The sequence below is a fragment of the Panthera pardus genome, unplaced genomic scaffold (assembly GCF_024362965.1).
Source record: "Panthera pardus isolate Hobbes unplaced genomic scaffold, ASM2436296v1 HiC_scaffold_11, whole genome shotgun sequence".
Classification (NCBI taxonomy): Eukaryota; Metazoa; Chordata; class Mammalia; order Carnivora; family Felidae; genus Panthera; species Panthera pardus.
Genome location: NW_026526666.1, coordinates 92,832,584 through 92,858,286, shown reverse-complemented (window position 1 = coordinate 92,858,286; position 25,703 = coordinate 92,832,584). Strand labels below are relative to the sequence as shown.

General features: G+C 52.1%; 1 protein-coding gene across 1 annotated transcript in view; it reads right to left on the bottom strand.

Annotated features, from left to right (window-relative positions):
• The window catches only part of UBR4 (ubiquitin protein ligase E3 component n-recognin 4), a 131,391-nt gene that overhangs the window by 8,804 nt on the left and 96,884 nt on the right, over nucleotides 1-25,703 (bottom strand). The window contains exons 82-102 of the mRNA XM_019461565.2: nucleotides 23,138-23,267; nucleotides 22,856-23,013; nucleotides 21,786-21,895; nucleotides 20,946-21,087; nucleotides 20,490-20,571; nucleotides 19,999-20,172; nucleotides 17,792-17,913; nucleotides 16,706-16,903; nucleotides 15,911-15,991; nucleotides 13,672-13,759; nucleotides 13,040-13,167; nucleotides 11,924-12,031; nucleotides 11,320-11,439; nucleotides 10,388-10,578; nucleotides 9,791-9,964; nucleotides 9,318-9,417; nucleotides 5,485-5,703; nucleotides 4,504-4,617; nucleotides 3,471-3,613; nucleotides 2,925-3,050; nucleotides 1,204-1,398 (exon numbers count right to left, since the gene is read on the bottom strand). Of these exons, the coding sequence (XP_019317110.2) occupies nucleotides 1,204-1,398; nucleotides 2,925-3,050; nucleotides 3,471-3,613; nucleotides 4,504-4,617; nucleotides 5,485-5,703; nucleotides 9,318-9,417; nucleotides 9,791-9,964; nucleotides 10,388-10,578; nucleotides 11,320-11,439; nucleotides 11,924-12,031; nucleotides 13,040-13,167; nucleotides 13,672-13,759; nucleotides 15,911-15,991; nucleotides 16,706-16,903; nucleotides 17,792-17,913; nucleotides 19,999-20,172; nucleotides 20,490-20,571; nucleotides 20,946-21,087; nucleotides 21,786-21,895; nucleotides 22,856-23,013; nucleotides 23,138-23,267 (2,903 nt within the window). The remainder of the gene's footprint in view (nucleotides 1-1,203; nucleotides 1,399-2,924; nucleotides 3,051-3,470; nucleotides 3,614-4,503; nucleotides 4,618-5,484; nucleotides 5,704-9,317; nucleotides 9,418-9,790; nucleotides 9,965-10,387; nucleotides 10,579-11,319; nucleotides 11,440-11,923; nucleotides 12,032-13,039; nucleotides 13,168-13,671; nucleotides 13,760-15,910; nucleotides 15,992-16,705; nucleotides 16,904-17,791; nucleotides 17,914-19,998; nucleotides 20,173-20,489; nucleotides 20,572-20,945; nucleotides 21,088-21,785; nucleotides 21,896-22,855; nucleotides 23,014-23,137; nucleotides 23,268-25,703) is intronic.

Sequence of the window (25,703 nt, the reverse complement as noted above, 5' to 3'; positions counted from 1 at the left end):
GCAGTCCGCTCTGCCGCACAGCTGCCAAGGGACAGGTCTCCGCAGAGCCAACGGCTCCGTCAAAGGCCGAACAAACACCGGCAGTTAGCACTGCCGGGGCCTGCAGCAATCTGGAGAGTGAGAACATCTGTGCCGTCGATGATGTGGGTGTCTGAGAGTCTCAGCAGTTTAGCAGAGGGTGTCACGCCCTGACAGAGACCTGCCCGTGCGTCTTGTTAAGGATGAGGCGTGCGTTCTGGAGCTCAGCCTTCTATCTCACCGGGAAATGGGAGGGAAGGAGAAAACAACATTGGTGAAGACAGAAGGCCAGAAAGGACAAGAGACAGACTGTCCTGTTGCCTAACCCAGACTGCAGCTGCCTTAGGCGGACCGTACCCAGTCTTTCAACAGCTGGCCAGTTCCCTGCCCGAAGCAGGTAGGAGACTCTTATTGGAAAACAGGGCCAAAAAGCACAAAACTGTTCAAACCAGGAGGCAAAGTTTACTAAACCTTCTAACTGGCTTTTAACATCTGGGCTGGTATGAACGAATGCTATTTGCTACCCTAACTGCTTCTTTAAAATTACACTTTTAGCTATCAGTCTAACTGCTCCGTGATGTATACACAGATAAAAATACAAACCCACTCTCCTCCTGGTTATCAGCCAACTTTTCCAATCTTCGACACTTCCTACTCTCAATGTGCCAGAAGCACTGCTCACCGGGGGAGAAACCAGGATCCAAGTCCAGTCTTCCATTTATGAAAACGGTCTTTGGTTCTGCCGCAGCCCCCAGTTATGAAACCTTCCCCTGTAACACCCTGTGTCCCCTTGACAGTGACTATGTGCGGTTCTGATCCATGTCCTCCCCACCCAAGAGCACCGAGTCTTATGGGTAGTGGAGGCAACATCGTAGTAGAAGCTAAGGAGGTTCTCTGGTGGGCTGGCCTCTCCCAGTTCCTGGTTCCCCTCCGGGCGGAGCATCAGTCCAAGGACACAGCCTTCAACTGCCCACTCGGGGGAGACGGAACCGTTCTGGAAAGGAAGTCACCTTATTCTGTGTGACTCCGGAAAGCCGCAGAAAACGCGTGCTTCAGTAAAGGCTACCCGAGGCCAGCCATTTGCCCTGGAACTAACTCGGGCAGACATAGAAATGTTGACACCTTGCTGGGCAGAGGGGCACGGGGCGGGCCGGCCAGACGCCCACTGGGGAGCGAGATACTGACGTGTTCAGGACGTAAAGCACAGTGTGGACGATGTAGGGGATCAGGTGGATGTTGCTCTCCCGGCCGCCGCCGCCGGTGTCCGCGCTGAACGACTGCTCCATGGCAAAGCGCAGGAAGAGCAGCTTCATGTCATGGATGTTGAGCTGGTACGTGGGCTCCCGCTGGCCCGTACACTCCTGGAGGTAAGTGTTGTGCCTGCGGGGAAGCAGAATGAACGCTGTGAGCAAAGCGAGCTCCCCGGGGAAAGCCCAGTTTGGAAGGGAGAGCCCCCTCGGCACAGCCCGGTCCGATGGCTGCAAAGGTCACATAAGCAGATTGAGGAACGAAGGGGATGGCTGAGGACATGAACTGTGGCCTGTAGGAAGACAGGAGCAGATGACAACTCCATTTCTCCTATGACTGAACGTGATGCCCTCCAAGCTTTGAGAAGACCTCGCTAGTTCTGGGGGCCCTATTTCCTGAGAGACAAATGTCACAAAATGTATCACAGCCAAACCTAGCACACTTTAGAAGAAGAAACATGGGAAGTATTCATTCTTACAAGGTGATCTATTCATAAGAATGTTTTCTTTAACCTCCAAATGAAAGGTATTTTTCTATATTTTTTTAATGTTTATTTTTGAGAGAGAGAGAGAGAGAGAGAGAGAGAGAGAGAGAGAGAGAGCATGAGCAGGATAGGAGGAGAGAGAGAGGGAAACATGGCATCCGAAGCAGACTCCAGGCTCTGAGCTGTCAGCATAGAGCCCAATGCGGGGCTCGAACCCACGAACTGTGAGATCACGACCTGAGCTGAAGTCGGACGCTTAACCAACTGAGCCACCCAGGCACCCCGTATTTTTCTATTTTAAGAAAAGTGTATTTCAGAGAGAGCTTGCACGTGTACGCAAGTGCAGGAGGGGCAGAGAGAGACGGAGAGAGAATCCCAAGCAGGCTGCATGCTGTAAGCATGGAGCCCAATGCAGGGCTCAATCCCATGAACCATGAACCGTGAAAGGATGACCTGAGCTGCAATCCAGAGTCGGATGCTCAACCTACTGAGCCACCCAGGTGCCCCTGAAAGATATTTTTCTATGTCAATACGTGCTACCATCAGCCTGGGCTCTATGTGACCTCAGGTATTTACTCAACCTCTCTGCCTCAAATTCCTCAACCAGAGAATGTGTGTAAGAGCACGTGGTAAGCATTTTAATATGCTGCCCATCCCGATTACTGCCAGGTACCTTTCCATCCCCCAGCTTTACAACTGGACTCGGGGTGGGGCATCACTCCACCAAGCAGCAGCAAGAGCGAGGACCTCCTCAAAGCCTTAGTGACTCTAGTCTGCATTTTAGGACAAGGGAGGCTTGAAAGGAGCCTGATAATCCCCCTGGACTGAGCTATTTTCATTATTTAAATCTCAGAGGCACACACTGCAGAAGACAAATATGGGAAATTTTGGCTTTAAGGACCAAGTCAGGGTGGTGTGTCTTATGCCCTGAGATCAACAAGGGAGAAGAGGTAGCAACTAACTAGAAATTCCATGTGGTGCACCAGATGCTGAGGGTGCCGGTTTCTTGCAGCCGAGTTCCTCCCTGATCCAGATAGCTTCCCTGCCAGCACTCAAAGAAAGGGACCAGGGTTCTCAACGACAGTCACAGGCCTTCGGGCCAAGCTGATCACTGATTTTCCCCCATCTCCTGGGAACCCCGTCTTCCGTATCATTCACACTGCTCAACACTCACCTTGCCAAGCAGGTGGCAAAAGCTGATTCAGGGACGTGGGGCCCCCAGACCGGAAGGAGACCATTGCACTTAGTGTTGGCATTCTGAAGGGCTGCGCTCTCCCACTCCTCCCGGCCACGAGCCAGCCTGGATTGGGAGAAGAGCAGGGACAAGTGACCACTGGAACTGATTTGGCAACCAGGCACCTGGGCACGTGGGGGCGGAGCAGAGTTTGCTAACACTAGGGAAAGAAGTTAGCCCATGCACCTGACTCCAGAGAGAATTAGCCCTTTGTATCATAATATGGTAAATGCCAGCTTCGCTGCTTCCGGGAAGCAAGGTTGCTTTCTCTAGCCTTAGGCCAAACGCCAAATGGATTTCTTAATCGCACAGTACAAATGGCTCCTGGCCTGTGTGATTTGACGTCAGACACCCTAATCCCCGGAGATGAAAACTTCAGGGTCGGCACCCTCCCCCCTCCCGGCACAGGGCCTTGGGCAAGGTGTCCACTGCTCTGAAGGGACACAGGCCTGGCTGAGGAGCCACTCTGCAGGAGCTAGGGCCTACCTGACGGCAGCCAGGTGGCAGTCGTAGTGCACGATGTTGAAGTGGGACACGGTGCTGTAGCCCTGCTGTTTCCGGGGCTTATTCTCCATCTCTTCCAAGGCTACCCGCTTGGTAAAGGTATAGATGCCCAGGACTTTTGTGGGCTGCAAAGACACCATGAAAAGGAGGAGCGGTGAGGCGAAGTCCAAGGCAGGCTCCGGGAGGAGGCGAAGCCGAAGAGAGGGGAGCCGAGGGCCTCCCCTCCCAGGAAGGAATGCACTCAAGGAGGGGGGATGGTCAGCACCTTGGTCTCCCGGCTAAGCACTCGGCTGGGCACAGTCCCAGTGAGATGAGAAATGTGGGAACGACCAAAATAAAGCAGATGCCGTGCAGACGGAAAGGCTAATACAGAAGCCTAAACTGACATCCTTCCCTTTTTGCTTCATTTATCTCAAAAGGAAGAATAAAGTGCCTTCCTGCTAAGTCACCTGTTTTATAAAACTTATCAAGCAGTTCCCAGCAGCCTGTGCCACAGCAGGACCTACGAGCTGGAGGGGAAGAGGACGCCTTGTAGGCCTTTAGGGGAACAAGCAGGTCCCATGCTGTCCTGTTCCTGTCCGTCGTAAATCTAGTTGGATAGAGGTCCTGAGCTTCTCCCCAGGTATCCTGCTTAAAAGCAGCACGATGTGCTTTTAAAAGCCCCAGGTCTGGAGTCAGAGAAGCATGGGCTACAGTTCTGGCTCTGCCACGTGACCCTTGTTTTGCTTTGTTTTGTAGGTTTAAAAACAGAATTACCCAGTTTACATAAAGCTCTGGGCACAAGGACTGGCATATAGAAAGAATCCAACGGGTGATGATGCTGGGGGGGGGGGGGGGTGGCAGTGATGATGAAGCCTCGTGTTCAGATCAGTCTGCCTTCCTCCCTTTAGAGAGGCAGCTGGCCCCGAGACACGCCTCAACCTCGGCCCACCTAAGAACAAAAAGGCCGGCGGGAGAAGGACGCCACCGGAGCAAGGGGCCAGGCTGCGCACCCAGCCCAGGGCGAGCGCCATACCTGGAACTTGTACCCCTCCCTGCAGATGCAGCACGTGAGACCCGGCTCCTCAATTAGCTCCTCCATCTGCTTCAGGAGCGCCGTCTTGGTCACGACCTGGCCCTTCTCGTTTGTCTGTAGGGGAAACCCAAGTGACATGTCAGAAGGGGATTTCCACCCGCCGCCCCCCAACCTAGCTTGGGGACACTCAGGAACAGGGCTGCCCTTCCACAGGCACTGGAAGGACAAGTCACAGAAAGGAAACCTCTGTAGGTGGCTTCCAGTGAGGGCAAAGACCCAGATTCTTCTACTCTCTTCCTCCGGGAACCACTGAAGCAGAGGAGACTAACCAGTTGGAAGCCTGGCTAGCTGCCACTTGCCCCCAAAAAAGCCCCCTTTCTTCGCGCTGGCAATCCCAAGTCCCAGCTGCCAAGGGCTGTGGCATTAGGATTCGCTTCACGGTTCCCACGGGAGTTTTAAAACTGCCGACACCCAAGCTTGGCTGGTTCGGAGAAGGCTTTCCTAAGACTACGCTTCTTCTGACCCGGGGCGAGGAGAGCACAGGCCATCATGTCCAACCGACGTGGGTTCAAACTCTCGTCAACCCCTCATTAAGCATGAGCGTTGGCCTATTTCCTGTGCTTCTCAGCCTCTGTTACTCCAACCAGAGAAAGGGTATGGTAAGATCAGCCTCACTGTGTCACACAAGGGCTTAAATAAAACCTTACAAGCAAGGTGCCTAACTAAGCACAGTGCCTGGCAAGCAGTAAATCCCCTGGGAGCAGGAGTGATCATCCCCGTTCTCATGGTTTCTGTGAACTCGTTATGTCATTTAACCTCGGAGCCCCATCTGGGCGGTGGAGTCACACCTCTGAGGGGTTGTCAGGAAGGTGCACCTAGCTCCCTCCTTCTCCTCACCAGCCCAGCTCTGTCTCGAAGCATGGCTGCCTCTTCCCCAACAGTGTGGACGAGAACGTGGGGACTCCCAGAACGTGGCTTTACCGTCATGCCCAGGGTGCCCAGAGCCTTCTGCCTCATCGCCATGGCCATACGCTTCTTCTCCGCGCGGGTCTCCCTGCGGGCGGCATCGATCTTCTTGTTTACATCAGGGTGTTCCCGCAATGCCTCCAGCAGGTTCTCTGCTAGGGTCCCAATGCCCTCATCGCTGGACACCTGCTCCAGTTTATGTAGGTTGGTGATGGAGTCCGTTCCGATCAGAACCTACCAAGTGGAGACCAGAGAAATGTATGCTTCCAATTACGTGAATCAGCATGCTCTCCAGGAGCTGACAGATTGAGAAAATTCAGCAGAATGCACGCAAACTCACGTCATCTGTTCAGTTTCGATCAGACCTTTCGAACACATGCTTCAAAAGATTCTGACAAATGGAGGAGGGTTTGGCCCTGCCGCTGACCTCTGACCAGGCACTATGCTCTTTGGCTCCAGTGCCCTGGCCTATAAAGTGGTGATAATGTCAGGGTCGTGGTGAGGATTAAAACTTCGTCACAGATAATTGGACATAAAGCGGCCAGCACTGGGAGAGAGAAAGGGGCTCGGGTAAGATGCCCTAGAGAAGCAGCACCTGCGGAGGCCTGGGTAGTGGACTCAGTGACCACAGGGCAGAGCAGGCCGTGACATTCATAGCGACTGTGTTCGGTTCTTCCTCCAGAAGCCCTGTGTCCACCACACCTGGGAGCCCAGGATTCCCTCAACACAGGGGTATGAGAGGTGCGACTCCGAGTGGGAGTGGGGATGAGAAGACACTTTGTCTAGAGAACAGATATGACCGAGAAGCCCCCGTGCTCGAGAAGGCCGGCATTCGCTGCACCACAACACCGCACTGTCAACACGGGTGAAGGACAGAACACGCAGGCAGGGCTGACCCGACGAAGCCCTCCAGGTGAGCCGAGGAGGAGCGCCGTGCCACCCACAGCCCCCCGCCCCCTGCACAAGTGCATCCACGTCCACCGCTACTGTACGGATTTAACGATACGTGGAAAACAACAGAACCGACCCGCGACGTGAAATGAAAGCTCGGCACTCAACCCGGATCACCCACGGGCTCATAAACCTGTCCTCAGAGCAGGTACGCTTCAAACTGGCCCGTCGGCAAAGCTACAGGTCAGCTCACGTCTCGTGCTCCTGGATGCCGAGCCCACAGTGGGGCTGCCTACTGAACTGCTGCACAGGTACCCCGACCTCCGCACGCTGGGTGTGAGCTGCGCGCCTGCGTGCGTGCATCCGTGTGTGAAGCAGTGCTTTACGTGCTAGGGGAACAAAGACCCGGCCTTCTGAGGGTGACACTCTAATCGGGCGAGCAGACGCACAACAGCAGTAGCCTGACATGATGCCCCCGCCGCACCTCACTTCGAACCTCCTCGGGTTCTTCACCGCCTTCAAGGACACCGCCACTCATCTGTCGCCCAACCCAGAAACAGCAGAGTTCTTGACTCGTCCGGCTTCCTCACCCGCCACGGGCAACTGACCTCCAAATCCCATTCACTCTGCCTCCCAGACGGCTGCTGAACCCACCCGCTGTCCACCTGGTGCACCGCTCAGCTGCCATCACCTCTTACCTAGAGTATGATAAAAGCCAACCAACTGTCTCTCCCGTCTGTCATCTCCTCTCCTGCCAATTCATGGCCGGGGGCACGGCCCTCAGGAGAAAACGCACACTCCTCTCTTTGGAGAATGCGCCCTGGACCCATGCTGCACCGGGACCAGCTCGCGCCATGCCTCGCCCCCACTGTGCACTTCCAGTATCCTTTGGCCTCTAAGCCTCGGCAGGTGCCATACTTTCTTCTAAAAGCATCTTCTTTCCTTTGGCCCCTTTCACACTACACTTATGTCACTATTCAGCTATCAACGTGAATGTGACTCTATCTTCTCCCAGACAGTGAGTTCCCAGAGCACAGGCTACGACCGCCCTGGTTACCAATGTCGCCTGAGTCTAGCACAGCACAGGTACACAACAGGTGCTTAAAAAATGTGTTGCTAGGAAGAGAATGGCCTCAAGTGTGAACACCACGTTCCTAACTAGATTAAGCCTTAGTCTAAAGAAACGAATTCGACTTAGTAACTACAAAGAAGCCTGGAAACCACCTGACCTGAGCTTGGCCACATCACAGCCGCACTCCTGGGTTCACCCACATAGAAGACACACGTTATAGGAACAGAGAAACCAATATACATGAAGACTCCTTTGTAAGAAGAATGACCTCCACAAAGATGTGCTAATTATGACCATCTCTAATGAACTGAACAGAAGTCTGAAACCACTGAGACCGGGGTGAGACACAGGGAAGAATCTCTCCTGTAGCCAAGCTACCCTACTTTTGGGATGAGCTATGAGGACAGATCATCAAATGAGAGCGTGGAATGACATTCGATGCAGAAGACTATACACGGGAAAACCCAGCCCTGAGGACGCTCAAAACTCAACACTAAAAACATCCAATTAAAAGATGGGCAAAAGATATGAGCAGACAGGCTGCTGAAGCCACGCAGACGAAGCACATGGAAAGATGCGCAGCACCACTAACCATCAGGGAAGTGCAAACTGAAATCACAGGGAGCTTATCACCGTCCACCTGTCAGAGGGGCTCAACTAAAAGCCAGTGTCACCACCGGGTGGTGAGGAGGATGCAGAGGAAGATCATTCAGGCACTGCCGGTGGGAATGTAAAAGGGTGCAGCACTCTAGAAGACAGCTCAGCAGTTTCTACTGAAACTAAATATGCAGCTATGTACCCAGCAAGTGTATGCCTAGGCGTTCATCCCAGAGGAATGAAGAGCTCTACTCACGCACAAAACAACTGCATGTGAATGTTTATGGCAGTTTTATTTGTAACATCCCCAAACTGGAAACAGCCCGGATGTTCTTAACGGATGAACGGTTAAGCAACCTGGGGAACCCACACACCGTGGACCACCACCGAGCAATAAAAAGGAACAGACTCTCAATACACACAACCTGGGAATCCCCCAGAGGATCATGCGGAGTGAAAAAAGCCAACCCCAAAAGGTTATATGCTGTCTGATGCCATTTACAGAACACTCTGCAAGTGACAAAACTGCAGCCATGGAGAGATCAGTAGTGGCCAGTGGTTAGTGGCGAGGTGGACAGAGCTCTCAAAGGGCAACAAGAGGGATCCCTGTGATGACAAAGCTCCCCTGGATCCTGACTCCATCAACGTCAATATCCTGATTGTGATACTCTATGTGGTTTTGTAGGAGGTTACCATCGAGAAATGGGTATGTAGGATTTCTCTGTATTATTTAACAACTGCACGTAAACCTACAATTACCTCAAAATGAAGAGCTTGATTTAGAAAATTTCCAGCCTGGCCACCTGTCTGGGCCAGTCAGGATTTGGGAGGGGTAACGGATATTCCAGCCCAGGGGGTACAGATCAAGGATGAGCAGGGTGGGTCTCTCTGAGAACGAAGTTTCTAGCTGTCTGAACCAGGACAGAAAACAGCGATGATGGCACTATAAATGTCCCCAGAGACCCAAACGACTAAAGCCAGAAATTAAACTGTTTTAAACTCTGGCCAGCCACGCCCTCCGTCCAGTTACTGCTCTGCTGACCCACGAGAAAATAAAGCCCCACGTAAGAAGGAGTCGAATGAGGAGAGCACAAGTAGACCTTACGCCTCTCCACACACACAGAGCTGAACGAGATAACCTCTGAGTCCCCCATACTCTGGGGCTCTTCCGTGCTAGGAGAAGTCACACCCTGAGGCTAATCGAGGCAGTCACGGCAGATGAGAAGAGGTGAAGGCACTGTACATGCCCTGCCTCCAGAATTAAGTAGCATGCTGGCCACTCACTCACCTGGGTGGCAGGGTGCTGCACAGCCAGCCCCCGAAGAAGCCTCAAGATAAATGGCAGGGCCGGACGAGATAAGAACTTTTTCCAGATGTCAGCATCCAGACTGCAAAGGAAAAGAAGGCAGATGAGCAGGTCAGAGGGGCAAAACCTATCTGGAAACCAGCTGTTGACCTGTTCTGGCTTGTTTACCTGTGACCCTTCAAGGGGGCCATCAACAATCAGAGGATCACCTAGCTCGGTCGGGCAGCCAGACAAAAAGCACTATTCCAAATAGAAAGCAATAAGCTGCCACCTGTTCCCCAGCCCCGAAGGGCTGTGCGGTGGCGGAGTGGTCACCCTGATGGTTTCCAAAAGAGGAGGGAGACTCCAAGGAGGACCAAGGGGGGAATACGTGAAGCTTTAAGCCACGACGATGAAGGAGAAAAGGACCCAGAAGAGGGAAGGAAAGCAGTCGCTGTGACAGAGCCGATTCTTACTTCTTGGCACTGGGAATGTGTTTCTGCATATAGTCCAGCGCACTCTGGGTGATTCCCTTCTGGAGAATCAGGTCCTTCAGCTGATGCCCGTTGCTGCTGCTCTTGATGCCGGCTGCGATCTTGCAGAAGCAGTCCAGGAAGACTTTATCGTCGCCACTGTGGTCTTCATCGTACCTGCGGGAGAGAGCAGAGCCTCAGGGGGTGAAGGGAACGACAAACGTGCACCGTGGCGCTCCCTCGGTTGACGACCTTCAACAGTCTACGGGGTCAAGTACGACGCGAGGATGCCGATCCGGTTCCCGCCACTCCCCGTTTCCCGCCGTGTGCCGCACACTCCCAACGCTCTCTTGCGTCTTCACGCTTTTTGCACCCGTGACTCTCTCCCTCCCGTCACACCCCTGCCCCATCTCGCCAGCCCCTTTACCGTCTCTGCCTAGCCGACTTAACAGTACACTGAGCCCCCAGTTACGATGGACCCCTTAAAAGCCAGACAGGCGTGCGCGACCCCAACAGAACTTCAGCCGGGTCTTCCCTAGGCCACAGGACGAGCCCGGGGGGTTGGGAGGACCCTCCCGTGGCCGAGACGCGAGCACGTACTTGTCAAAGCTGCAGTACGGCTTGAAGCGCTCCACCAAGATCTGCATCTTCTCCACCTCGCCAAAGGACAGGTACGGGATGATGCGAAGCAGACCCTGGAGCACGCTAGGGTTGGAGCGAACGAAGGTGCTGTTGATCTGGTCCAAGAGCATCACAAGCTGATCCTTGTCGCCCGTCAGGAGGAGGTTCCCCTGCAGCGGGAAGGAGGACGGAGGGACCGGTAACAGGGTCAGGACTTCGGTCAGCCAACATCTGAACCCCAGAGGTCACCCACTTCCCTCAGAAGCAGCACTAGAAAAGCCGTCTTGGAGCTTCCTGGGTATGAGTTTCACTTGATATTAGTTTCTAAGTTTCTGTGCGGCTCTATTAATAGTCTCACGTGGTCGAAAACGCTGACACAATCTCCCCTCCCCCGAGGGAACGCAGGCTGCCTGCTGCTCACTTGGTCCCACCTCTAGCCAAAGCATGAGTACCAACAGAGATGGGGGAAACATGAGTACCAAAAGGGATGGGGAAAGGCAAGGGCACAACAGAGAGACGCTGAACTGGGACTTGGGACACCTGGTTTCTCGGCCTGATTCTGCCAGCAGCCAACTACATAACACTGAACAGCTCACTTAGCTTCTCTGCGCTTGGAGTTCCCTCAACTGGGCAATGAGGGGCTGGGCTAAGGCCCCCGTCTATGAGCTGGAACATGCTAGGATTCCATTAATGAGAGCTTCTGAGTGAACGAATACGCTTAGCAGCTTCGTTTCCTCCAAATCCACAGATTTCAGGCTTCAATGCCATCATGTCACCATTGCTTTGTGATTTCTATGACCTGAGCAGGTTCAACCATTTTTGGACACAACTAGACGCAAACAAGCCTGCTGCTGGCAACGAGACCGCATGTGCTCCCAACGTCTGCAGATGGACAGACTGGCCCCACGCACCTTGTCCTCACTCAGGGGCTCAGCATTGGATTCATCCAGAATGATCTCCATGATACTAAGCACCTGCTCGGCCACCGCCGCACCGCCACTGTCCTTGCTTTCTTGCTCAGCTACCAGGGCCTGTAGGAGGAGACCCAGTCAGTCTGGGGATAACACCACAACCACTCATGCTGATGGGATCTGCTGCTCACCAATGCCTTCATGGCCTTACTTCCCAGATATCTGTGCGCGAGGGCGGGGGGAGGGGGACAAGCGTGTGGATGTTTGCACACAATGAAATTGTGATATTCCAGATGTCTATCTTGGCTGCCCCGAGGACAAGGGCATTACTTTTCTAGGCTATGTAGTCTGGACTGTTTTATAAACTTCCTTTTGTCTCTGGATTCAGGAAACAGACAAGGAAGTTCTCACGTGTCATGGCAGCAGCACAGGGGTGAGCCAGCAGGACAAGGGACGGTTTGAATGATCCGTGCCTCGGGCCAGTCAGCCAGACAGATGAAGAGTTTGAAAAGGCCACAAACCCTTCTCATCTGAGCCCGGATGCTCCTTCCCCGACCCAGGACTCCTGAGGCCCACTCTGTCTTCTGCAGCCCATACCCCTTACCAGGTTTAGGGTACCCAGCATGACATTCAAGGTGTTCATTTCCAGCTTGACCAGCTGCTGTCGGTTGACTTTCACCTTCACACAGTAACTGAACAATTTCAGGAGCACCTGACAAGAAAAGCCAGTCAAAACCTGTGAGGCTATCTGAGAGTGTAAGATGTGGGGACGAACAAGACAGAAATGTTTGAGAGCAGTCATGTACAATCAGGAAGTACTCTTCCTAAAGTACAGGGAACAGTAAGGAAAAGTGCTTCCTGAGGGGACATGGCAAGGCGGGGAAGATCTCAGATCAGGTTGGCATTTTAAATAGCAATGTTCTCCAGCAGTAGGTCACGTGGCCTCAGCATATCTCTACCATCTCTTAAAATGGCAATGACACCAATTCCTAGTAGAATTCCCTGTTGTCTTAGGGAAATTCCGGTTGTAATTCCGAATCTAACAAATACTAACCAGAAAGATCCCAAAACTCATGGCCTGTGGGAACTCAGAACCATGTAGGTCGTTTATTTATTTTTCCTTAAGACACAGGTGGGTTTTCTTCTTTTATTAAGACATAAATGGCTCGTTTTTTACATTTTTAAAACTTTAACTACTTTTAGTTGCTTTTTCAATTCTAATTCTCCACATAGGTCACGTAGAACACAAATACTGTAATATGTGTTCTCATCTCCTCTGGAGCTGAAAATAATAAATAGAGTAATATTTGTGATCCTCTACTCCTCAGGAGATGGTTGGATGAACTCCCGAACCAAATCCTACAAAAAAGCCCGAAAGGGTTACCCTATGAAATCAATTTAAAAAGCAAGAATAAGAGTAATTGACTCGAGTGCAGTTTTGTAGGGAAAGACAGGCACTGGTTCCACAGGTGGCTAAAGAGACACAGCGGGAGGCTGCCATCACCACTGCGGCTTTGGGGACAGCCAAGAAGCAGGGGAGTGGGGAGCTTCCAGAATCAAGAGCTCGGGGAAGCTGCCAGGCCCTCCACTGGCTTGCACTGGCCCAGGGCACCAAGCCGCCCTCTAGGGTTACGCGTGCCGGCACAGTGGCTGCAAGCTTCCCTCCACAGGGGCCTCTCTCAAAACAGTGGACCGGTCCCACCTTGCCGCCCCAACTCACAGTTAGAAGGTGGCGTCCCTGCTTGAAGTCTTTGATCCCTGCCAGTCTGTTGAGCATGCACTCCAGGCCCCCACACTGTGCCATGACGCCAGCCATCTTATACACTTCTTCTTCATCTTCTTCTTCATCTGAGGGAGGAGGGAGGCCAAGCGGAAATGGAGGGAAAGATACAGATGGAAATAAAACAGATAATCCCCTTCCAGGCTGACAGCCAGTGCCCTTTCTCTTACCTCCGATAAAAGCGTAGCAACGAAAGGGGTCAATACTGGATATGAAACTATGAGACTGAAGCCAATTAAAATTATTTACTCAAGTATGTGAAAGCACAAGCACCACCACCACCATCGGGGGCAGGGGAGGAACTAAGCTAAAAATCAATCTGAACTCAAGTTTGTTGCCAACTGCACTTTATTTCCCAAGTTTTGTTTGGCCTTGTTTTAAAACCCCTGAGGTGTGTGAACTGGGCCATAGATACGTGTACTCTTTCTCCGTTGGGGAAGTAATCCCCCGTCAATTCTGATCAGAGGTACAGGAGAGTGTGTCCAGAACACCCGTAAATCCCAGGATGTGACCCGCTCACTGGCCCCAGACCTCTAATGCAATGTGCACCAGTGTCTGTGGGAAGGGCCTACCTGTGGTGGAGTCCAAGGACTCGATAAACTCCTCGGTGGCATCACCCAACAGCCCCCGCATGCGGTAAACGATCCTCATGGGCTCTCCCTGAGCAGAGACATGGGGAGAAAGGTGCTTGAAAAACAGGTCCAGGAAATGAAAGGGACTCAACACCTGGCCTCGCTCCTATTTCTCTACAAGGTCCTAATCACAACATCTGGAATCCACGTGCGCTGCAACTTACATCGGGGAAAGGAGGTTTATTTCATGTAGTGTCTACCACAGACCAGTTGTGTGAGCCTTTCATAACCACAATCTCATTTACTTGCTTCGAAATTGTGTGTAACAACCATAATCGCTATCATCTACTGATGCTTTACTCTGTGCTAAGTTCTGTGCTAATCAAGCACTTCAGATATCCTCTTAAACTAGGTTAAGCAGCTTTTTCAAAGTTATCCGATAACAAGCGCAGCCTAATTCCCAGCTTGTGCTTCCTTCAGGAGCACAAACTCTAACCAATGGGAACCACCACTCAAAGAATCCGGGCAAGTAAGACGAGATCAGTGAGATCAAAGAGCTTTGATTCAAGACTCCAGAATCAAAAGCAAGAGCATAAGCCAATCCTGAGGTCTTCACATAAATACAGCAAGAAAAGGGTTCTTCCAAAGTTACTCAAGTTAAAACCTCTAACCTGATGGAATGATTAAAAGTAAGTCTTTTGCAAATTAGAAGATTAGAGCACTTTACTAAATTGGAGGATTGCGAGAGGTCACTATATACCGGGTACTAAGTTAGGCATTCTGCCATCGACATTATTCTCATTTCGGAGAGAAGAAACAGGGCTCTGAAGTCACACTGCACGAAATGAAGGTGACGAGCCAGCACCACAGTACCGCTTGCCTCTAAGCCCGTGCTCAGCTTCAGGACAAGAAACCCTCGTGGGACAGAACTTGCCAGAAAGGCCAGTTGCAGAAGTGTTCCCAGCTACGGAAGCCCAGTGGGAACTAAGAAAGAGAATGGCCAGAGAACAAGGGCAGAAACAGAAAGAGACCTAGGAAACAGAACAGGCTCTAGTCAGTAGCTAAGGACACAGGCTGTTTATCAGGGAAAAAGAGCGAAGAGTTAAAAAAGGTGCCTGCACTTTGCCAGAAGAAGCCCTCAGTGGGCTGGGCAGTACTGTGAAGGGCAAGTGATCCTCCTCTCTATCCTGCCTCATGGTTCAAAAGGGGAGACGCCCGTGTATGCTCTTTGGGTTCCAAACCACCATTTACAAGGGCAGCCACAGAAGCCTGATCTTAATTTTTGTGTGCCTCACAGATTAAATCTGTATCATTCTGTTCTGACGCTCAAGTGCCAATGACGGGATGCGCTGAATGGGGGCAATCTCCCGTGTGACCCTCTGCCAACGGGCAGCAGTACCCACGGACCAGGATTCCCGGCACAGAACAGAAAGGAGAGAAGCGAAAACATGTGACAGAATGAAGGCCAAGACGTACTAGCCAACACTACCAATTTAGCATCTGAAGCTCTCCAGAAACATCTGGGCCTAAATCCAGAGGAGTTCACTGTGCTTCACGGGCAACTAGTTTGCTGTACTCCAATTACTTCCTTGATTCGCTTACTAGAAGGTCCCCCTAATGAAAAGACGGGAAGGAAAGGGAAAGAAATGGAGGAGGAGGAAAGGAAGGGACAGGGGAGAGAGGTGAGCAGAAGAGGAGGGAGGAGGGAGGAGGAAGCAGATTATCTGAGACTCTCAGTAGAGGTCGAGCAGCACCGAGGTGGCCCAAGGACCAGAGCGCCAGGCTTCCTTTCCTTCCGTCTCCCCCCCTCAAGGACAACTGCTGTTTGCACCCCAGTCTCCCCTCCAGTAACACAGAAATCACACTCGCGCCTTGGCAGCGCCAGCGGCCATGCTCCGAGCGGGCAGGCCCCCGAAAGCAGAGGCTTCGTCTCGGTCCAGAGGTGCCGCACGCAGAGCGTTACGAGACAGCGCACGCTCCCCACCGCACGCCTCCTCTGGCGCTGCCTCGCCGGCTGCACGGCCAGGAACGCCCATCCTCTCCTGAAGCTCTTCCACCTCTGGCCAGAGGCCTCAACAGGAGGACGACTGGTTTTGTCCACAACCGCGAACAGGGAGGCACGGCCGTGTGAGCGCTGTTTACAGCGAGGTAAGCGATGATGAGCGGCTCCTCCCGGTACCAGTCTGCACAAGTCAGGAAAGTGAAACCCCACCTCGAAGCAAGAAAACAAGCCGCGTACCTCATTTGTGGTGCACCAGACCTTCTTGTAAACCTCGGCCACAGGAAGATCCAAACTGATGATCTTATTGTTCACTAGAAGCTGGACAGAAGAGAAGAGGAGGCCGTTGTTCCAAATAATTACAAGGCGAGTGCGTTTCAAGAACAAAGGGCACTTCACGGCAGTGGTTCATAACTCATCGGTTTTGCGTCCTGGATCTACAGACTCTCCCTCTCTAAAAAAACGGCACGTGTGTGCACAACACACAGAACATGGGACGCAACTGCAGAAGCTACAAACACCCTTAACCCAAACCGTGGACTCCAGGTTAAAAACCCCTGCTGAGGATTCCCTTTCAGGTTTTGCCAGAAGAAGCAATTACTCCATCTTACCCAACAAGCTTTTCGCCCCTCAGATGAGAAGGCCGGACCCTGGAGGCTGCCTGCCAGGAGGCATCAGACACAGGGCCAGAAATCTGCACAGGGGCCACCGTGCCAGTATTTAGGAGCTTAATGAACTTGGAATCCCTGGGAAATCTCTGCCAGAGCAACGGGAACGACAGAATCCTACTCGGTGACGAGCGATGGCCGCAAACCATTCGCTTCCCGCGTGCCAGACATCGGACAGAGCCCCGGACAGGTAATTAACCTTAACACCAGGTAAGGCAGGCAGGTGGGAATCACTGGCCCCATTTAGAGATGAGGAAGCCGGAGCAAGCTACCTGCCCAAGGCTAACCAGCTACTAAGTAGGGAGGAACCTGGATGTGACCCCAGCCCGTGCTCTGCACCAGGGCAGCAATGTCCTAAGCTCGTTACCTCCATCCCGCTGTCGTCCTCCAGGAGAGCCACCAAGTCACAGTCCTGGCAAATCTTGTTCTTTATATCCCTCATAAGTGGCCCAATGCCTGGCTCATTGCTGCTATATGGGTTCCCGGGCATCCTGCCCTGTAGGAAGTCTTCTTGTTGAGGGTCCTTCTCCAGGGTCACAAAGAATTCAGTGACTTCATTCTCCTCCTAAAGGACAGAGACAAGGACGCATCAGCAGGGATGGCATAAAGATACTCTAAGAGGGTCGGCAGAGGCACTTTCAGATTTAGAACATGCCACCTGGCTCCACGGACACTCTGGGGAAAGCTCATCCAGCCCCTTACACATTTTAAGACATAAGCCACAGGAAACACAGAGGTGATTCCAAACATACTTCAAAGAGCCTTCACTGTCAGCCATCTCCTCTGAAACTCAAGGGTAGAGGAGAGAAAGTCTACCAAAATAAGCACACAGGCAACATACGGAAGCTGTGTTATTGAAACAAGGGGAGGGGCTTCCTCGCCCTGCTCACCTCAAGTGACACTAACCAATCTGGAGCTGGATGACTCTGCCACTGAGAACCCCCGAGTCAAGAGGAGGGTCTATTACCTAACACTCAGGTGCGCCCACCCCAAAGACCTCTCACCATTAACTGATGATACTGGTGGGGTCCCTGGACCACATCGTGCTCTCAGAGAGCTAGGCTAGGGAAACACACGCTCAGGTGTGCGTGCACAAAAACATGGGCCCGAAAAGAGGGAAGAGAGCAAGCATTTCTTCTTGCTCTGGCTCAACATTGTTTCTTTCACAGCATACTGAACTGGTAAGCAACAGGATTTGGGCAATGGGAGGTCAGACCCGGTTCTTGAGAAGACTGATCCAGACCTTCAATCTAGGAAATAAGACCAAGGAAGGTCATCTGATTTCCCACCATCAGGAGCAGGAAAACCATGAGACTGCTTCTGTGTTGTCAGTGGAGCTTTCTAAAATATGGCTCAACTGCCCCCAGCTGGCGAGACTGCCCACGACCAAGAGGCTTAGCGGCGGGATGGCGGCACGGACACCCCGAGAGGCAGGGGAAGACGCCCTGCTTACGGGATAAATGATGCTGCAGAGCCTCTCAAAGATGAAGACGGGGGTCCGGTAGTCGTCCAGGTTGTAGCGCTTGGCTGTCTCAATGCACACAGCCATGAAAGCCTTGGTTTCTGATTCTGTACCTGCCAGAAATCAAAGTGGCCACGTCAGTTAGGAGACAGCTTCGCACGTAAAAACCACCATGAGACTTTCCGTGAAGTACAGTCACCAACAGGTTCCTTCTTCCTGGTACATTTTTAAACGCACTACGTGACAGCATCGATGCTACAAATGGAAACCTGAGGCGGACTGATTTCGAGGCTCAGACCGCGCTGCCTTTGAAAGTCCCAGCACCCAAGTCAACACAGCGCTTCCGGATCGGCTGTGTACACGTCTTGCTTCCTCTCAGAATTATAACCTCCTTAAGGAGAGGAACTATGCGTCATTCAACTAATGTCCTCTTGCCCAAAACAGGTACTCAACAACGTCAAATAGTAATCCTAACTGTATTCCAGGCAAATTCCAGGGAAGGTATAACTTTAAGCTTTGGTCTGAAAGATTAGGTGGATGGCCTTCTACAAGCCAGACAGACGACTTCAAGTCACAGGAAAAGGAAGAAATATGCGTCAAAAAGGGTCCAACTGGCAAGGTCACAAAGCATCTCAGCACGGCATGATGAAAATGCATCACAAGGAGGGCCTCTACATCTGGCAATATGGCGGACTCCACTCCCTGACCTACCCCCGCTTCTCACCACTTAAAGGTAATGTAAAATCCTGAAAACATTTTTCAGTGAACTGCCACACTAGCAAAGATGAATCAAAAACCAAAAACTAAGAGAAATCAGGAACCTAGGGAGGTTAGCAAAACTCTGAAGCTGGTGTCTGCCTTGAGCTTTGGCTTCCACAACCTGCCAGGATTTGGGAGCCAGACACAAAGGCCCAGGTCTGCCAAGGTGGACAATCTAGTGGGAACCCCTCCCCCACCCACACAAAAGTCTGGTGTCCCCAAAGAGCTACCTACACCCATTGTATAAGGGTCAACGAGAAGGAACTCTACCTTTCCCCTAGGCAAGTCACTGAAACAAAATTGTCTTCCCTTACAATCTGGCACTGAGTAGAGGGGGGGAGGATCTCCCTTGAGAGAACCTATAACAGGCTGCCCCTCAGAGGGGTTTGTGGCTCAAAATTCACACTACCGAAGAGGTCTGAAAAACCTGAAAAACTTGGTTTGGAGACAGCCCTATGATGCAGTGTCCCCAGATGCCTCACAGAAGCAGTTATAAATCCTCATTAGAGAAACCCGTATTTGACTTGGGTCCTAAAGAATTCCCACAGATTGGGGCGCCTGGGTGGCTCTGGCAGTTGGGCAGCCAACTCTTCACTTTGGCTCATGTCATGATCCCAGGGTCATGAGATCGAGCCCGTCAGGCTCCGTGCTAAGCATGGAGTCTACATGAGATTCTTTCTCTTTCTCTCTCTCTCTCTCTCTCTCTCTCTGCCCCTCCTCACTCGTACATGTGTGCATTCTCTAACAATAAAAAAAAAAAAAAAAAGAATTCCCACAGAAAACCTCCAAAGTGTGAGCTCACAGTAAAAAATCATGAAATACAAAAAGATTTAAAGCAAGAGCTCAGAGCTAAGATTTAAAGAGCTGGAATAACATAGAGCAGAATCAGATCAATACACTTCAAATCTTAGAATTAACAGACACAGAAACGTCTGCTATGTTTGAAAACTTTTAAAAAGGGGGGGGAGCGTGAGTAAAAAAGAAGAGATTATAAAATCTGTAAAGAAGCACAAGGACTCAACAAATAGATGAAAGAGCTAACTCAGCGAAGAAAAAACAAATGAACTAAATGAAAGAACCAAAGAGATCCTCCAGAATCAGCATAGAGAGATGGTGAGATGGACCCCATGACAGAGAGGCAGAGATGGATGAGAGACTGTGGGTTCCACAAGAAGGAGGGAGAGACTGTAGCAAAGTCAACGGAGGAGACGGTGGCTGAGAACGTGCCAGAACCAGCGAAAGACACCAATCTGAGAACACGTGACTTCCTTCTGTTCTGTGAACTTAATATAAAAAGTCCAAACGGACTGAGCCCAGCTCTGGAATTTTCCAGCTCCAAGCACCAGAACTTCTTCCCCTCTTTCCTTGAGCGTGGAGAGACGCTTGCCACCCCCTTCAGCAGGGACGGAGTCCCGGCTCCAGGCCACAGGCGGTGCTACCTGTGGTCATGTCCTCCAGCATCTCCAGCAGCATGTCCTGGGTCTCATCGATCAGCTTGGTCCTCTGCACCACCAGCTTTCGCAAGCACAGGTACCCATTCAGCACTGTGCCCACCAAGCGACTTTTGAAGTGTCTTTTGATGGACTCCACCTCGACAAAGGAGGAAAGAAGGCCTGTGGGGACAGGAAAAAAACTGCTGCAAGAGCTCTGAACGAGAACAGGAGCGAGGAGGTCCCTGTCTTCCAAAGGTAATGAGCGACTCCAAAGCAACTTCCAAGCACAGAGCTGGTGCTCAAGGAAGTGAACCGGTCCACAGCGAACAGGAGCTCAAATACGTAAAGCCACCAATGAAGAGAAAACTACGGAGCTGAAATATGCACTGAATCAACACAAGAGGGAAGAGAGTCAACCTCAGCACCCCAAGACCTAAGGGTCCGTCCCCACACTGTGCCCAGGGTGCCTAAAGGAAGGGCCTCTTGGCTGTCTCTACCTGTGAGACTTTTGAGGGCATAGCCCTGCTGCAGGTCAGTGCTCAGGGTGGCCTCCTCCAGGGCCAGCAGGCGGGCGATTTCCTACGAGGACCACAAGCACAGTTAGTGACGGCACCGCTGACGACATCGGCCCCCTCCACCTGCGGCGCCAGGAGCCAGCAACAGCAGCCAGGCGCTCCGCGGTCCCCCTTTTACTCCAACGACCCCTCGAGCTGCACTTCTGCCGAACTCCTAAGCAGCCGAGGGCAGATGCAGTGATGTTAAGGGGTGGCTTAAAGACAGAGAAGAGCCGAAATGCCCCCAACGGGTTGCTGCTTCCTCATGCTACAGTCACAAAGATAATACTTTCGACAAATACTTCTTCTCAGCAAAAAAGGAATACCAGAAAGTTTACCCCAGTGGAGGGCCACGAAAGCCAAACGGGGGAAGGGCTCTCCTGGGCGGGGGGCAGGTACCTTGGTGATGAGGTTGCCCACGTAGGGGAGGACACCCCGTGCGGCCAGGTAGACTTTCCAGTGGGCTGAAGTGATGAGCTTCTGGTAGAGAGCCAAGTACTCGGCCGCACACTCGCCCGCTATGCTCAGCTCGTCCAGGTAGCTGGCCCGCGACAAGACAGGGCACCGTGAGGACTCGGCTCCGATGGCTCCAACAGCCCCCTCCGCTCCTCCCACCTTCGTGTCCTCTGCTGCCCTTCGCTCCCCCTTCCTTCCAGAGGCTGGGGGAGGCACCTGAGAAAACCCCAAACTTCCCACTTGGGAACTCCCCACGCTCGGGGACAGCTCAGCGCACACGACAGGGAATGTGAGGCGGGAAACCAGACCCATTGGGAACAACAAGCGGCAAAATAGAACAGAGCTTCTCCGGACAGCAACCGTGGTTTTGAATGACTCACAGAGAAGGCAAGTGTACCGCAGAGTTTAGTAGCCGATGGCGTGGGCTTTGGAATTACACGGCCTGGATTCAAATCCTGCCTTCGGCAGACACGTTACTCAACCGCATCAATCCCAGGTTGCGGGGCAGGATCCAAGGAGCTCACACAGGGGCCGAGCGTTTATATGCTCCTAAGACCTCAACTGACGTCGGTCGCTGCTGCTGCTGCTGCTCTATGACTACCCGCACCACCACCAGCAGCAGCACGACCACCCGGTTCTCTGGTTCTTTTCCGTTCCTGTGCCCCTCTCCGTAGCGGGCGATGGGTACAGGGCCTGGGTGTGCCTGCCGTCATCCTGACCTATAGATTCCCCCAGGAAGACGGGGAAGGCTGACCGCTCTCCCACGCCCCCCTGAAGTGGCACCTGGTGAGGAGGTCCAGGACCTGCTGCTTGCGGCTGGGAATGGTGGCGAGAGCTTCCACGATGGTGCAGGCTGCCTGGCGCGCGGCCTGTGTCGCCGGGGTGAAGAGCACCTGCAGGACACGGGAGAGAAGCCGTGGCTCAGGTGACCGACACAGTGAAGTGGCACCTTCTGGAAGTCCTCCGGATGCACCTCCGGGGAAAGGGGAGAGGCGAAAACCACACTCAAGGCCAGATGCCGCTGTGGCAGACTGGGAAAGAGGCTGCTCAGCAGCCCCCTTCTTCACGGAAGCTTCTCCATCAAGTAACCCGGACAGCACATCTAAAATCACTGAACTGGAGGGGCGCCTGGGTGGCTCAGCCGGTTGAGCATCTGACTTCGGCCCGGGTCACGACCTTGTTTGTGGGTTCGAGCCCCGTGTCAGGCTCTGTGCTGACAGCTCAGGGCCTGGAGCCTGCTTTGGATTCTGTGTCTCCCTCTCTCTCTCTCTGCCCCTCCCTTGCTCATGCTCTCTCCCTGTCTTTCAATAATAAATAAACGTTAAAAATTTTTTTTTAAGTAAATAAAATAAAACCACTGAACTAGGAAGTAGGCAAGCAAGTCTTTTCCTCAGCACAGATTTCTATAACCCTGCAACTCTATTTTGGAGGTACCTATATGCTCAATACTTACATTTGACCAAGTATTTCTTACTTTATACGTTAACAGACAAACGGATGCCTTTAATTACTTTAATCCTTTATGATGCTAGCTAGAACGAACAGGGAGAGGGCAGCAGGAGGTATAGACAACGGAAGGAGAAAAAGGGAGGGGTAGCACTGAGGCTTAGTTCCCATGAGTGGCCAGGAGGAGTAACAAGCACAGCAGCTTGATGAGAGGCACAGAAAAGTCCTCTCTCAACCAGTCTACCACACTGGTGGCTGCAACCCAGGACCTCCCCCTGCTTCCCGCCTGAAAGGAGGCAAGAGAGCAGAGCAGACGTGGGTGGGTGGGTGGGTGGGGGGAGCAGAGAGGCGCTGCTTGGCATCTGGGGCAAGGGGAGTGGGAGGAGGGCCCGGAGGCGGTCACTCACTTGCCGCAGCCAGTTGTTGTGGCCCAGCTTGAGATCCAAGGGCGGGGTCCTCTTCCCCCGACGACTCAGGAACTGCTTCCACCTCCACACGTACTTCTCGGTCAAATAGAGGTGGCGGAGCTCCGACTTGCTGGGGGACTTCCCGTTGCCATCTGTCCCTGGCAGGCAGGGGGGTGGAGCGAGGGGTAAGGGAAAGGAAGTAACAGAAAAAGGGGGACCGTAGGGCTGCCGGGACAGGGGTCGGAGGGACTGGCTTCCCCAGGCACGAAGACACAGACACACCTCTGATAGGAAGACACTTCTTCCAGGCTTCATAGGACGCTTTGGGGTCTCTCTTGAGCCACAGTTGAGCCTGGGCATGGATCTCATTGCAGTACGGCTTAACCGTGGTGAGGGCCTCAACAGGGACATCCTGCAGGGGGAAAGCGGAACAAGGCGGGAGCGTGAAAACACGGCTCCAATGTGATGGCTCCGATATGATGGCACCGATGCCCCAGGGGGACATACGCGAGGCAAAGTCAGAAGGGTCAACGGTCGTATCATTTCCGCCCAAGTGTATGTTCCTTCAAAGCCATATGACACAACTTAGCGGCGTCTCCACACTGAGCTTAAGGTCGCCGTTCTGACTGTGCAGGACTAAGAGGTAGCGGGCTACCTACAGACAGTCCTACAGCCACACCCTCCAATTCCTACCCCAAGGCTGATCCAGCTCCCCAAACATCACTCTTTAAGGAGCCACTGTGCAGTCTCCAGAATTTTGGGAGCCATTACCAAGCAGAACTAGCCTGCATAGCCAAGAGCCCCACACACACTCTAAACCAGATGTTCTCAAGCTTTTTGGCCTCAGGACTCCTTCACACTCTTAAAAAATTATTGAGGACCCGAAACTGTTTTGCATGTATGATTCTATCTATTGATATTTACAACATTAAAAGTTAAGCATGAGAGGGGCGCCTGGGTGGCTCAGTCGGTGGGGCGTCTGACTTCGGTTCAGGTCCTGATCTCGCGGTTCGTGAGTTTGAGCCCCACGTCGGGCTCTGTGCTGACAGCTCAGAGCCTGGAGCCTGCTTCAGATTCTGTGTCACCCCCCTCTCTCTGCCCCTCCCCTACTCCCTTCCCTCTCTCTCTCTCTCTCAAAATTAAATAAACATTACCAAAAAAATTTTTTAATAAAAAATTTTAAAAATTAAAAAAAAGAATTTTAAAGTTAAGCATGAGAAATTCTTAAAATACTAACTACTTTCATTTAAAAACAAGAATGAGGGGCGCCTGGGTGGCTCAGTTGGTTAAGCGTCCAACTTCGGCTCAGGTCATGATCTCGCGGTCTGTGGGTTCGAGCCCCGCGTCGGGCTCTGTCTGACAGCACAGAGCCTGGAGCCTGTTTCAGATTCTATGCCTCCCTCTTGCTCTGACCCTCCTCTGTTCATGCTCTCTCTCTGTCTCAAAAATAAATAAATGTTAAAAAAAAAATTTTTTTTAATAAAAAAATAAATAAAAACAAGAATGAATCCATTACCTATCTACCTAAATGATGTTTTTTGTATTTCCAGAATGAAAATAACCTGAAGGAGCAGTACTGCTTCGTTTCTGAAAATTTGCTTAACGACCGATTTAATACAACAGCTGGACTCTCAGAGCTGCTTCTGTGTTCAAACTGTTGGCGTATGTTGTTGGGGTTGCAGTACGAGAAAAGCACCCAGCTGCACAAAGATACGTAGCTGGAAAAAAGAGTATTTTTACAGCCTTTTCACGTAATTGCGGGTTTCTTTCTTGGATCTCACTTTCAATAAATGATACATTGTTTTTTTTTAATATTTATTTTTTGGGGGAGTGCAATAAGTGATAGGTTCTTAAAGACTGGCTGTTATGTGGAATCTGAAATCGACTGATAAACTTTTCATATTCCACCACACTAACCCTCATCTTTACTAAACCCCGTGTGATTCTGTAGCACGTGTCGGTCATCTGGAAAATACTGGCTCTCTGAGTTATGTCAGTTCCTCTGGAGTGATGGGTTCACTTCCTTCATTTTTCAAGGAAATGTCTGCTGGGGCACCTGGGTGGCTCAGTCAGTTGAGCATCCGACTTCAGCTCAGATCATGAACTCACAGTTGGTGAGTTCGAGCCCCACATCAGGCTCTGTGCTGACAGCTCAGAGCCTGGAGCCTGCTTCAGATTCTGTGTCTCCCTCTCTCTACCCCTTCCCCATTCATGCTCTGTCTCTCAAAAATAAGCAAACATTAAAAAAAGGAAGGAAGGAAGGAAGGAAGGAAGGAAGGAAGGAAGGAAGGAAGGAAGGAAGTTGAAAATGTCTGCTAACACCCAATTCTGAATAAGCACACCTGGCCCGTCGCACACCCCTCCAAGCACACACAGGGCCCCACAAGAGGCAGCGGCTCACATGCACGCACCTGCCCCCGACAGCAAGCACGGCGGCAATGGGGCGTGTGCAGCAGGAGCACTTCCGGCGCGCTTCCACACGGTCACACCAAGTATTAAGAACACAAGTACCCAAGAAGGGAGATGTACTGACATTAACATGCACCATTTCATCGAGGACGCCCATGAGTGAGCACGCACTACCTTTCCCGCTGAGGCCCCGGTGGCCTCGCCACCAGGGACTGTGCATCACCAGCCCCGAGGTGCACAGACCACAAGGGGCAAGCAGGGCCGGAGGAGAGTTATGAAACAAATGTTGGCCTCACAGGGTCCCCGATGGTCCAGGGAACGCTCAGGCACCGGGAGCCTAGTTTTGAGAACTGCTGCTTTCTCTAGGCTGAAACTAAGCACGGCGCAAACATCGACAATGGGCTCCTGCACTTAGAGAATAAACAACTCTGGAAATTTT